The sequence below is a fragment of the Artemia sp. Qi Xiang Cuo genome, chromosome 3 (genome assembly GCF_049724085.1).
Source record: "Artemia sp. Qi Xiang Cuo chromosome 3, ASM4972408v1, whole genome shotgun sequence".
In the NCBI taxonomy this organism is placed as follows: domain Eukaryota; kingdom Metazoa; phylum Arthropoda; class Branchiopoda; order Anostraca; family Artemiidae; genus Artemia; species Artemia sp. Qi Xiang Cuo.
In genome coordinates this window covers 32,642,288-32,657,059 of record NC_142796.1, presented here as the reverse complement: position 1 = coordinate 32,657,059, position 14,772 = coordinate 32,642,288, and the positions used below count along the sequence as shown (strand labels likewise).

The window sequence follows — 14,772 nt, the reverse complement described above, 5'->3', positions numbered from 1 at the left end:
AATGTCAAGTTTCGGAGTGTTCCACCACTCGCAAGCAAGTGCCATTGGTATTTTTGAATCCGCATGGTCAATTTAGAGGGTGGAGGGTAGGCTAATTCTCATAGCAGCCCCATTCCGTCGTGGTATGATTCACATTTTCAACACCTGGCGTCCGGACTATCATATAATTTACCAAGCATACAACTACCCCAAATCAGTATCAATAAATAAATGAAACCCAAAACGAACAAAAATTAAAATAAATATTAGAGTCAAACTCAAAACGAGCATACATTATTGTGAGTAGGGTTCAAAACCCCTATACTTTCTAAAAACCAGAATATAATTTGTACTTTACTGAAAAAAAAATTCAAATGAGTTTACTGAAAAAAAAATGTGTATTGTCAATTTAATATACATATGCTGATATTTATTCCCTAAAATCTTAATTAATTTTTGATTTCTTAAAGTTACAAAAGTGAAAACATTTCAAAGAATTGTTTTCAGTAAAGCGCCAATGACGCAGTAGGTTTTTGGCTTCTGCAGTGAGGCGATACCCAAACTCTTGTTTGTAGTTATTTTTATTTGATCCAAACTGGATTTCCATATTCTTTTTAAGTTTCACTCGTTTTAACATTTATTTATTCATTTACATTAGTATATATTGCATGTTTGTTCGCACTTATTGTATATTTAATTTCTGTTCGTTTTAAGTTTCATTTATACTTTAATAGCAAAACATTTGTTTTCGTTTTATGCTTGATTTTCATATTCAATCTAAGCATTGCTCGCTTTCAGATTTATTTATTCATTTAAATTATTACTTATTGTATGTTTTTTTGCTATGATTGTTTCTTTAATTTCTGTTAGTTTTGGGTTTCATTTATTCTTTAATAGTAATTTCTGGTCGTTTTGAGTTTTGATTTTAATAGTTATTTTTATCTAATTATCTCAAGTTTAAAATGGTCTTTACTTTTATTGTAAAGACTTATTTTTAGGAAATTTTTTTTTTAATTAATTGAGAAACGAGGCCAAGAAGACAGTAAACAATTATTCCCAAAATTATTATTTTGGTATATAAGACATATAAGAGCATCTATTAAGATCTTCTAGTCTTTGCGCTTGCCAGGAATGCCAAATGGAGGGGAAGAACTAAGCCCTAGATTTGGAAAAATATCTTCCTCTTTGTACTATTACTTTAAAAAAAATACACAGGAAGTTTTTTTTGGTACTTATGTATTATACCAAACACAGTCAAGAAGTTTGCTGAATGCAAGATCTGAGAAAACCGGTTTCACAGCCACAAAGAAAAATGACGGGTGACAAAATGCATTGGACTTGTGTAATTTGGGCTATATATTTTCATATTACGGGGGGGGGAAGTGGGGTAAGGTTAGGTTACTTTACCCCGACCCCCCTAATGTGCAAATATATAGCCCAACTTATATTATTATATAAACTAAAGTATAACATTTACATCATGTTTTGGTTAATTTCATTATGATTAACCTAACTTCACTTGCTGAGAATGTTTGGTATAATATATAAATACCGTTTTTTTTCTCATGGGAAGATTGATTTTTTTTTTTTTTTTCGTCCATACTTTACAGTGCTTTACTGCTTACCTGTTCAACTCCGAAGCAACTGTGCCACCCCATGAATTAAAACTAAAGAAACATGCGATAATTATGCTATTGCGTAATTTAGATAAGCATTAGATGCGCATTTATATTATGTGGGGGGGGGGGATATACTGAACACAGTTTTGTCTGAATTGCACTACACCGAGTGAAGCTCGGCTCCCTGGTACTTATAACTGATCAAGGAGAGCACAAAATCAATTTGATGGTTAAATCAATCAAACCTCGAAACCCCTTTTAACTTTGTGTCAGACTGCACCCACCAAGGCTAAAAACATTTTGCAAATAAGAAATGAAGGAAGCTTTAATGCAGTCTTTACTACTCTTTCAAGCTTCCATCTTTCCTATTTCATCAAAAATTAGGCCTTGAAACTTAACTCTGATTATTGGTTAATCACAATTTTTATGATCCAAAATTGAACAACGCTCAGCTCGAGAAATTATGAAAAGGGTACATAATTGCACCATAACCGTGCCTAACTCTTATTAATAAAAAAAAAAAAGGGAAGTAAAGAGCGAAGTTGAAACTTAAAACGGACAAAAATTATTACTTCACAGCCTATCTAATATATATATATATATATATATATATATATATATATATATATATATATATATATATATATCAATAAAACAAATAAACTAAATAATTGTATTTCCCTATGTTTCTAGGATTATAGAAAACTAGTGCTTTACTGAAAACACAAAAGTCAAGTATAAAAAACAGGAATATTGATTTGGGAGTCAAAAGTGAGTATTTAGCCAGACAACAATAAACTATTCTATAAAGCTTTTTCACTTACGAATGGTAGAATTGATAAAAAGCACGTTGATATAAGCAAAAGTTTTCAAATGAGCCATTAAACATCACTCTAAGAAGCTCTGGTAGCCCAATAGACCCAGATTTTCCACTTGAGACAAGGCACTAAAAGTGCCGTTTTTAGTACCTTTTGAAACTTGCAGATGGTGGAATTTATAGGAAGAACGTAAATATCAGCCATATTTTTTTATATGAGCTATGAAAAATCTATCTACGATGTACGTGCCCGCTAGCCCCACCCCTTCAAAAATGGCATAAAAAGTGCCCTTTTTCGTGCCATATTGCACTTGCAGATGGCACAATTTATATAAACTAGGCACATATGAGAAACAGCTTTTAAATGAGCTCTTAAGCATCTCTCTATGATGTTTTAGTAACCCGCTAGGCCTGGAAAAAAAAATGGAAAAAAGACCGTTTTAACATTTTTTAACTTCTAGTTACTATGGGAAGTGGTTCGCTCTTTACTAGGTTGCAGCTAATGCTTCAACCATCACAAAAAGTTCATTGCAAATTCTCCCAAGAAACTAGTTAACATTGAAATCTAATAGACGGTGGAATTTGTACAAACCTAGTAAATGTAAGCAATGGCATGTAATTGAGCCATTAAACATCTATCTACGATGGTGTGGTAGCCTCCTAATGTTTTATTAGCTTACTGGTGAGCAGACGATTTATTAAACTTACTATGGGGGTTGGGAGGGGGTGTGTACGGGAGGGGTTCTTGTAAACCTCCAGTTAAGGGTTCTGGAACATAACTATCACAATAGTACCGGTTTTGTACTTCAGAACTTTTCCACATAAGAAGCGGCACCAAGTATTATTTTCAGTGCTATATCGCAGTTACGAATGGTAGAATTGAAAAAAAAAAAAACACGTTTATATAAGCAATAGCTTTCAAATGAGTCATTAAACATAACTGTTATAAGTTCTGTTAGCCCAATAGCCTCAGCTTTTCCACTTGAGAAAGGCACCAAGAGTGCCTTTTTTAGTGCCATTTGGAACTTGCAGATGGTGGAATTTATAGGAAGAAAGTAAATATGAGCAATATCTTTTATATGAGCTATAAAAATATGTCTAGGATGTTCTGATAGCCTGCTAGCGCCACCACTTGAGAGATGGCACAAAGTGCCATTTTAGTGCCATATGGCACTTGCAGAAGGCGGAATTTACGCAAAACACGTAGATATAAGAAAAAGCTTTTGAATGAGCTATTAAGCATCTCTATGACGTTCTGGTAATCCGCTAGGCCAGGAAAAAATAAACGAGAGACAGATCAGTGCTACCGATTCAAAAAACAATTTTCTTTATTGTTTAAGGAGGGAGATTCCCTGTCCAAGGTTTTCCACCTTTCTGATTTCAATGGCACACTTTTCATTTTGATCAGACGCCATTTTCGAGGGGTCTCAGGCTTTTTTTTTAAATCGCCATGAATTTCTTTTCGCAAAAAACTTTTACTTTAAAGACGAACTGAATTAATAGTTACCATTCCTGAATCAATTTTTTTTTCATTAGGCAGTTTTTTTTTTTCCAAAACACGTTTTTTAACTTTTGGTTACTATGGGCTGTGGTTCACTCTTTGCTAGGTTGCAGCTACCGCTGCAACCATGATTGTATCGACAACTGGGATTATAATGTGGTTGTGGAATTAACCATGTAAAAATGAAAGTTTTTCTTTATTTTTAGCCCTATTATATTCTTTTTATAAAAAAAGAAAAGAAAAAAACCAGAGGCGGAGGCAAGAATTTCCAGGACTGGGGGGGGGTGTTCAAAGAAATAAATTGGGAGAATTTCATAAAAACATCCAGATTTCAAGGGGGGAGGGGTAGAATTTCCTACTTAAGTGCCTAGGCCAAGGCTGTATCCAGGGAGAGGGGGGTTAAGGGGTTTGATCCCGCAAATGTTTTTCCGACTCGTAAAAACGTAAAAAAAAATCCTGGATACGGCCCTGGCCTAGGCAACGTAATATAAAACATTTTATGTACATTATAAACTACTAATGAGACCCCAAAACTATTCCAATAAAGATGTTTTGGTGCCTGCGTCGACTTGGTAAATTTCTTTGATTGGCTATATGTATGATGAATATTCAAAAAATGATAGTTACTGCATAGATTTGAAACACAAAATAAAGTCTTGGCACGTAAGCTTTTCAGAATGTTTTCTGTTTTTTGGTACGCAGGAAAATACTGGATGAAGAACAATGTTTGTTAACTGCTGTCTGTCTTGGGAAACGTATTGTATAGCTTACAAAGTCGTATCACTACTCACGCCACTACATTGAAAGGATGCCCAACAAAATCTATAAACTGGAGGTTGAATATTTAACCTCCTCTACAGGTTGGTGAACGTAGTCCACAACTCTCATTCGCGTAACACACAAATTGGTGATCTTTTGCACCATTATTCTACATAAATTGGCGCCAGAACGAGAATTTTCAGAAACTGGACCAAAACTCGAAAATACAAACCGCTTGCATAAGTTTAAATTGTACAACTAGATTGATTGGCCAAAATGTGTTTATACAAAGGAACTGTAGTTGTTTTTTTCTGGAAAGTTGGTTAGCATTTTCTATTAGCATTTTTATTAACATTATGAAGCTTAACGTATGCCATATGCTTTCTTTCAGTTTTTGGTTGCGAAATTCGTCTTGTGAAGGAAACACAGTAACAACAAAAGAGAAGGCAGTACTTGTATGACAAACCCACTACCGTTCAAGTTGTTTATTCATTACGCATTAAAGAAACAGTTTTTTTCATTAGCTTCTTTGGTACTTGTGCATTATACCCGCTCTTTTATATATATGTCAAATGAGACGCGGCAGTTACCGGGACAGATGCGGGAGAGATACCCGACCATAAAAATGTAACATAATGGTCGGTTTGCGTGTCAATACGTGGTTTGCTCTGGGATGCCAAATGGACACTTTTAGTGGCTTTTGGACACTTTTTCACTCTGAGCGACACTATTGGGTAAAAAAAAGGCAGCTTTTTGAAAAAAAGGACACTTTTTGGACATTTTTCCAAATCAAAACCAAATGTATTTATTTTCTTCTTTTTTTTTGACTGCTTTTAATTTGTACTTTACTTTTAAGCTTTGGTAACGGCTTGGAGATTTTTCTTAGATGTTTTTGCGCCCTGCGCGAACACCATTTATCAACCGAATAGGAATAGGACCTAAAGTCTTAACCAATGGGGTATAATAGAACTATCGAATCAATCTTTATCTTCTATCTTACGGTTGACGTTTGTCATCATGTCAGTCAACCTCAAGGACCAACCTACTGCTGGTGGCAAAGTCACCAAGGCCGCTGAGAAGGCTGGAAAGAAAAAGTGAATGGCCATTCCCTCCTGGCACATTCCGCGTAAATCCCTGTGGCGTGTAGCCATGTGCATACAGCTATTTTTACACTGCTGTCATAGAAAGAAAGGAGTTTTGCAGAAAAGCTGTGTTGCGCGGCTCAATTTTATTCATAGCCGCTAGCCAATGTTTCTGTTTTACATTCTATACTTTCAGCTGTGATTTTTTGTCAAATGCTAGTCGCCAGTTTCTATCGAGTACAACTCAAGCGAATTTATTTCAATCGGTCTTGTCTTCTCACTTTTTTAGTTCTCGAAAACGTAATTTTTGCTCAGGGCTACTTCTAAATGTTCTGAAAACGGCAAGATAGAGGAGTTGTTAAACGATTTTAACCAATTGACCAACCAGTTCACTGAGTGGTTAAGGAGATCAACGTCTTTTGTTTAACTTTAAAACCATGGAGGTCAAAAGAAACATTTTGTTGCTTTTGGGTGGACCTTGTCGCACCCAAAGATCCTTAATAGCTACTAAAGATCAACGACTTGCATCTTTTTCGCATAACTTATGAAAAAATGCCAAAGTGAAAATGAATCTCTATGATTGGTTCCTTACTTTTCGACTAAGATAGGTAGCGGTATCGATAATCGATATAAAATTTTGGTCTGTTGACATTCTCATGACGATTTTTTTATGCCTTTTCTTCAAATTGAAATAGCACTACACTTGATTTATTGGTGGCGTCAATACCAAAACTTAAAATACCTGCAGAACTCATTCAGGTAATAGACCGTGAGGTAGAACAACAAAGAAGAATAAATTTCACAGGTTTTTTTGGCACTTTTTTCGCAGGTTTAGAAAATTCATAGTGGCAACCGTGTATATTGGCTAATTTTCTAGAGGGACACTTAAAGTGTCCATTATTGGCTGATTTGGACACTTTTGTCCCAAAAGGTTTTGGCAACCCTGGGTTTGCTAATAGTAGAATACCATTTCTTACTGCAGTTCGTTTCATGTATTTCTGGACCAAAGAATGGTCGTCTATTGCCATTTGTGAAGAAGAACTTGGAATTAGTCGACATACAGTAGTCGATTGGAATAACTATCTCCATGGAGTGTGCGTTTCATCTGTGCAACAGAAAAACTGTGGAAAAATTCGAGGAGTTGATCGCACAGTCGAAATAGACGAATCCATGTTTTTCCATGTATTTTTATCTGTTTTTTACCCCCCCCCTAATGTGGAAATATATAGCCCAGATTTGTTTCTAAACTATTTTATATTCATCCTATTTTATTTCATTAGCATTAACCAAACTAGCAGTATATAAAACAGTGGGTATAATGCACAAGTACCGTTTCTTTCAGCTTAGCGTGAGACAAGACAAAGAGAAGTGATAGATTGGACGGAAAATACATAATTTGGGCTATATATTTGCACATTAGGGGGGTAAAGTATTTGGACAGTGCGAAGTTAGAAAGCAATTTTTACTTCATAATATGCAGAATAATTGTACCTAACACATAAGGCATGCAGACCCGCTATACTTTACCCCCCCCTAATGTGCAAATTTACTACCCAAATTTGTTTCTAAAGTAGGCCTACTATAATTTTATCTTACTTTGGTATATTTCATTAGGATTGAGCGCCAGAGAAACATATTAGAAGAATATTAGGTAGGGGTATATCATACAAGTACCAGAAGGACCATTCTATCCCCCATTTAACACTCGTTTCTTATAATGAGATTTTCATTGTTACTTCTACCTTAGTCCTCTTTTTTCATTCTTTTTTAAAAAGCACCAAAAATAATAGTTTTTGTGAAATTACGATGGGCGTCATCAAAATGAATATATAAAAAGCACGTAGATATGAAAATTAGACTTCAAATGAGCCCTTAAGCAAATTTCTACGATGTTACATAAACCAAGTAGCGCCGGAGAAAAAAAAAACTAAAAGAGACAATGATATACAGGCTAAAATATGATTTTCTCTGGTTTTTAAAATGGGGGAGGGGACTGGAAATCTCCGGTAAACGGTGTTTGACAACACCACAAGGTGTTGCACTTTTAATTTCCATCCGCTGTCATTTTCAAGGGGTTATTTGTTGCAGCATTGTAAAACAGTGGATAAATATATTATTCAACGCTATACCTGGCCTCATTATGAGGGCTCGCGACTGTAGCGGCAATTGTATTCGGAATGCGTGTTGATGGGGAGTGAAATGGTATTACCCTTTTGTTATTTTAGTGGTTTCTCCACAAGAGGAATCCTGGTGCATACTTACCTAGTTTTATGTATAGCCCTGGTTCTATATCTAGCCCCATTAAGAGGGATGGCTGCAATTTTTCCGGTAGTAACCTTTATATTTGTAAAAAGTAGTGAATGGTGACTTCAACGGTACCAGTCTTTTGTTAACAAGGTATTTCATTCTCAAAAATAGTCCTTATGCAGGATTACTGATGAAATCATAATTTATGTGTTACGAGATGGAAACTATACGAGAAAATTTAAAGATAATTCTTCTAAAAATGTCAAGCGGTCCTTGTGACAGGTTATTTGCCTCATTTTTTGCTCTCATCGCATGATCATGCACTGTCTATTTGGTTCGGTGATGAGAATACTCGTGCGCGGTATTCCGGCAAGACAATAAACCTAAACTAACCTAACCTAACCAAAATATCAACTAAATATTTAATTAACATATAGCTACAATGCAGTTTCCCATGAAGCCGAAGCTAATATTCTCTGGTATAAAGACCATGAAAACCGGTTATTATCCCATGTTCGCGATACAAGATCTTTAGTGTGGTTGCTATAAGAAAAAAGGGTAAAGTTCTACCAAATCATATTATTGAGTTAAGAATAAAGTGAATACACCATTCGATGCCTTTTTTTATGCTGATTACGAATATAATAATCATTTCATTCGGAAATCAATTTCAGCCCCCCCCCCCTATATATACCTAACCTAACCCGGACTGTGCCTATATAGGGGGGGGGGCTGAAATTCATTTCCGATAGAAATGATTATTATATTCGTAATCAGCATAAAAAAAGGCATCGAATGGTGTATTCACTTTAGTCCTAACTCAATAATATGATTTGGTAGAACTTTACCGACAAAAGTACCGTGCGCTTTTATCGAATCCAACATCTAACCATGCATGCAGGAAAATCGTTAGCATAACTAAACAGTCATCTCACAATTTAATTTATTAATGTACTTAAGTATTATCAGACCTGTGGATGGGCTGAGAAGGAATATTACAAAAAGAGGTAGCGTTCTGCCTAAGAGCATGCCACAGATATTGTCATAAATAGCAGAACTCCTAAAGGTTTATTTCATGGAAATTTATTTCACGTGAAGAGGGGTCATGAGCCAAAGTGGGATTATGCGGTTCTATACGTCCTCTGATTGTGTAAATAAAAAAAAAAGTACAAACCTTAACACGAGCCCCTTTTTCGGGGACATCCGGAACGTCCACATCGAAACTAAAAACACATTCCTTAGCCGTCGCTGGGCTTTCAATACTAATCTGCTTACATTGAAGTTGTCCTGATGCATTTCGAGATCTTGATTCTCTAGAAAGATCAAAGCTTAATTGAGGCTTCATTATAGTCAACACCTGAAGACTATTGTTACTACCTTAAGCCAAGTTTTTCAACTAAAAGTGATCTATGATAAGAAACAGATATATAAACAGGTTTGGTGAAAAAAATATATGATCTTTGGATTCACTGGACGTAGGCAAGCATTAATTAAAACCACGTGGTTGCGCAAACGAACAAATAAGCTGAAAAAACATACTAATTGCAATAGAATCCATGCTATTTTAAACATTAGTGATTGCATTAGGATACACGGTACTTATATATTATACCGCCAACAGTCAAGAAGTGAAGTTAGGTTAATCCTAATGAAAAATACCAAAACATGATGAAAATATAATACTTTAGAAACAAATTTGGGCTTTATATTGCACATTAGGACGGGGGGGGGGGTAACCTAACATAACCTAAACCCCATCCCCCCTAATATGCCAATATATAGCCCAAATTATACAGTTCCAATGTATTCTTTCACCCACCACTTGTTTCCCACTGAGCGTAAGCCGTAACCGTAAGCTAATCGGTTTGTTCTCTAATTTTACACAGCGTAAACTTGAGTGTTGGTGGTATAATACATAAGTACTGGATACATTATAAAACTGTTTGGATAACTTAATTATATTCCTACAAAATATACTGACATTTTGTTTGTCAAATTCGCACTATTTGGTTTTAAAAACCAAGAGATAATGCTCAAACAAAACAGCAAACAAACGAACAAAGCTGTATCCAGGGGGAGGGAGGCTTACCGGGTTTTACCCTTCCCCCTCCAAAAAAGGTTACTTATCTGTTAGCCAGTACACACTCGAGAATTTAGATCTACAGGTAAGGGGTTGAAACAAGTGAGACGCTTGAGAGATAGATAGAATATATATAATTTGGGCTGTATAATTGCACACTATGAGGGGGGGGGGGGTAAGAATAGTGGGGCTGCATGCAAAATGTAACCTAACCTAAGCAAAATACTAACTAAATATTTATTAAAATATAGCTTCAATGTAGTTTTCCACTGAGCTGAAGCTAATTGTCTCTGTATACAAACAGCAATAAACTGAGGTACTGTTCTAAAATCCGGGAAACACGCGATAAGTGAAGTTTGGCTAATGCTATTTTAAATAAAGCAAAATACGATAAAAATGTATAATTTAGAAACAAATGTCGGCTATATATTTGCAATTTCGGGGGGGGGGGAATGGGAAGCATAGCATGCATTAAATACATAACCTTGTCTAACCTAACATAATCTAACATAGGTACCTTTTTTCCCCTATTCCCAAAAAAACTAAAGTTTAAGTATAGTTCCCGGAGTGAGAAACCCCTTGTCATACAGCGTCACATAGGCAATTACCGGGTAATGGCTATCTGTGCTTCGCTTTCCTCGACGCATATTTCCCAAATTTTAGAACAGTACTTAAACTGGTTAATGCCTGATTTTATAGATCAAAATTCTCGAGTGTGTAGGCCTACTGGCTAACTGGCTAACAGATAAAAAAAAAAACGTAACAAAAATGCATTAAAAAATTGTTGGATGCGTTTTTAAAAACTTTTTTTGCGACCCAATCCTCGAACAAAAGTCCTGGATACGCCCTTGCAAACAGCTCGATTAAAGGAAAACTGCACGATAAATCACACGGTGAAGATCTTCGGCCTATACGGCAATGTCTGTTTACCTTAAAAGTTAGTGATTTGGTGCATCCGTCAGCATTGCAGTCGCAATACTGTGAAGAGAAACTGCACACTACTGAACTAAATTGAAGCCATTGGAATCGACTTTGGGGAGACCCAAAGGCAGGGCCGTATCCAGGCTATTTTGTCGGGGGGGGGGGGGTGCTTCAAAAAATTTTTGATGTTCATTTTTGTTACATTTTAACGAGCCGGACGAATATTTCGGGGGGGGGGTCAAAACCCCTAACCCCACTGGATATGGTCTTGCCCGAGGGTGACTGAGACTATGTTTTCCAGTGGCCGGCGTTTACCCCGCGGAAAATATCCTCCCCCCGTGGAAAATAAGGCTTTCCAAATTTGAGAATTTTATTTGAGTTTTATTTTTTTTATTTCCTTAGGGGGAAGGAATTTTGGTACTTGTGTGTTATGCACCACTCACTCAAGTTTACGCTTTGTAAAACTCGAGGACAAACCTGTTTCTTCGTTAGTTTTTTTCAGCTTAGCGCGAGACAACACAAAGAGAAGTGACATAATATATGGGAAATATATAATTTGGGTTATATATGTGTACATAAGGGGGAGGGGGTAAAGTATTTGGACATTTTGAAGTCAGGAAACAATTCTTTCTAGGTCTGGCCACTAAAAAATTGCAGAAGAATAGCGAGGTATCTGGAAATTTTGTTAACTAAAAAAAGAAAAAAAAAATCCCAGTATAAAGTAAACGTAATGTTTCATTTAAGTGTTTTTTCCAAGTGTTAAATGTTTTTTTTTTCAATGACCGTTTGTCTAAGTATTAAGTACTATTATTAGGTTAATGTATTGTTTCATTTAAGTGTTTTATGATGATCGCTGATCAAAGTTTGTTATTTGTGACTTTCATTTATGTTTTTCTCTATGTTCATGGCTGTATATTAGGCTTTAAAATACACTTCTCTATCTATCTATCTATCTAATATGCAGCATACATGTACTAAACAAATTTTGCATGCAGATCCGTTATACTTTACCCCCCCCCCCTAATATGCAAATCAATAGCCCAAATTTATTTCTAAAGTAACGAAGAAACTAAGGAAAAACTGGCGAGCTCTCGAATTTTACACAGCGTAAACTTGAGTGAGTGGCGCATAATACACAAGTACCAAAATTCCTTCTCTCTACGGAAATAAAAAAATTAAACTCAAATAAAATTCTCAAATTTGGAAAGCCTTATTTTCCATCGGGGGAAGGGGTAAATTCCGCAGGGGAGGGGTATTTTCGGCGGGAGCGAGGGGGGGGGGGTATTTTCCGGGGGGGGAGGGTATTTTACGCGTGGGGGGGGGGGTATTTTCAGCGTGGGGGTATTTTCCAGGGGTAATCGCCGTGGGAGTAAACGCCGGCCACCGTGCGAAATCACAGGATGTTTGGCCCAAACCACCCCCCATTGTACTTCCTGGCTGAAAAGCCAAGAAACGGAGATCAGCACTGCCGGTAGGGACTGTAAGGTCCAATGGCTTATTATTTACCTTACCTTTTACCATATCAGTAAAATCTTACTGTAAATAGGCATTCAAGAAAAATGTTCCCTGTTCAAACAGCGGATTTATAAACACATTCCAATTTGTAGTTCAGACTGATCATGACTTTCAAATGGCAGCGCTGAAAACCTAACATAGAAACATTAAAATATGCATAACAGAATATTTATAGGGAATAAAACTTCTAATAAGTCGGTAATCTCACAAAAACTTTGTTGTGTTGTGCACAGTGTTGTTTTATTGTACATAGTATTGGCAGAATTTATGATGAACGATAAATAATAAGAATAGTGCCGAACCATGAAGCAAGTAGCGTTGCGCAAAGCTTGCGAAAAAAAAGACTAAAAACTTGAACTTTTAGGATTTGATACGACAAATCTGAGATTTGGCATTATTTCATCTTTTTGAACTGTCAAAGATGACTGCCAAAGAGAAAATAAAAAGGTAGGAATGCCTCCTACTAAAAGCCCCACAAGCTGCTGCTTTTCTGTCAGCTCTCCTACCGGTATGGAGAAAAGAAAGAATACCAGAAATAAATGTGCGATGATTAGTAGCTTTTCCACTAGTACCGATTTAAATTCAAACACCATAGACAGCTTAAGATTTGGCTAGGTACCGTTAACTGGCGTTGATTGTTTTTTTTTTTTTTCAAGGTGAGTTTAGGTTTCCACTCTTAGTTTCCCATTCTGACACGGTGACTGCCATAAAACGCCTACTTCCCCCTTTTTCTTCAAAGTTCTTATCCCCCTTTTTACCGCTTTCTCAGTGCTCTTTCTTCCACGAAATTTCATTTTCTCTTCGTTTTTTTTTTTTTTTTTTTCTATGATACCGTTTTCAACCTCCTAAAAATAGTTTGTGTAGTTCCGCAGTATCAACAAAATGATTACTAATTTTTTTTGTATAAAGAAACACAATATAGATATCTAGATATCTGTACTGTGAAAGAAAAAGAGAAAAACTGCAAAAAAAAAACAAAAAAAAAACTATCCTACAGTTTCCAGAGGTTTAAAAAAAATCCCTTCGTGCCTAAAAGAATCGTCCTACTGGGAGAGACAAAATAATTTCCAAACTGTCCCCTTCCCAAGACCAGCCCAAACATTTGGACTAGTGACGCATCTGAGCAAGGATTATTGAAAGAGAGGATGGGGCATAAATATACCCTAAGCTAAACAGGGACCTGGCTCCAGACTGCGCAAGATAAATGGTGTGCGCCAATACCATGTAGTAGATGCTCTTGTTCAAGTCAACTTGTAGTTTAGGAGTGCATTTACATATTGCGGAAATCCGTGCAGAGATTCTGCCCGTTTTCGTGCTTGAAAAACTCTCTAGCTTTCCGCAACGATTTGGTCAAATCAGGACGGACTCTTGGCAAGGTTTTTAAATGAATAAAACCATGACTATGGATCATCAAATACTTCATGATCTTATAACATTGGTTCAAGGCTACCCCCGCTTGCATGATACTGTTCACCCAGGCTATAAGAAAACCAAGAAAATGGTTTCATTTGGCTCTCTATTGCTCAACAGCTTTCAGAGGAGGGTCAGGCTGATGCATTTATTTGTCAACTTAGCCTTAAAACGTAGCGTTTTCTGGTTCATCGTTCGAAAAGGTACGGACGCATTTCCGCATGAACTTCCATAATGTGTAAATGAACTATAAGGGGTTTTCGTTAAGTCCTAGAGTATGGCTGCAGCCATTGAAAATAAGTGGGACATTCTTTAAATATAGAGATTTGAAGTTGCTTCACACTGGATAAGCAGGCGCTGGGTTACACAAGGTCTTGAGAATATAGGCTTGTTTTTGTGGATTGCTTTGAGCTGACCAATGACGGAGTCATAATATTTTAAGCATTGCTTCCACTATGTAGGATTTTTCCACATTGTCGGAGTTTTGGCTCTCTTGTCAAGCAAAAAAATTGTGTCAGACGTAGGTATTTTGTCGGATTTTTAGTAAAAAAAAAACAGATATTTGTCGGATTTTTAATTGTTCTAGATGTTCTTTTTGTACTGGAGAAGGATTTTCAAACTAGCTAAATGGGTGGACCGTTCTCTTAGTGATTAAAAAGAAACAAGCCTATCACTAGTTTAAGAAAGGCGAAACTTTTGAAAAGTTGTTGCAGTTTTGTTCTGCAATAAGGAGTTTGAAATACAGGTATACCTCCTTGATATGGTTGAGTGTTGTGATGGGAATGCGGAAACCATTTTCAACCTTATTTTCGATGTTCTTCAAGATAAAATATACCTGAAGA

At 36.3% G+C, this 14,772-nt stretch overlaps 1 protein-coding gene across 2 annotated transcripts in view; it reads right to left on the bottom strand.

Annotated features, from left to right (window-relative positions):
• Drat (Death resistor Adh domain containing target) overlaps positions 1–14,772 on the bottom strand; it is an 84,153-nt gene that overhangs the window by 50,873 nt on the left and 18,508 nt on the right. For both annotated transcript variants that reach the window (XM_089085746.1, XM_089085747.1), the window contains exon 2: positions 9,179–9,317. In XM_089085746.1, coding sequence (XP_088941872.1) covers positions 9,179–9,317 — 139 coding nt within the window. The remainder of the gene's footprint in view (positions 1–9,178; positions 9,318–14,772) is intronic.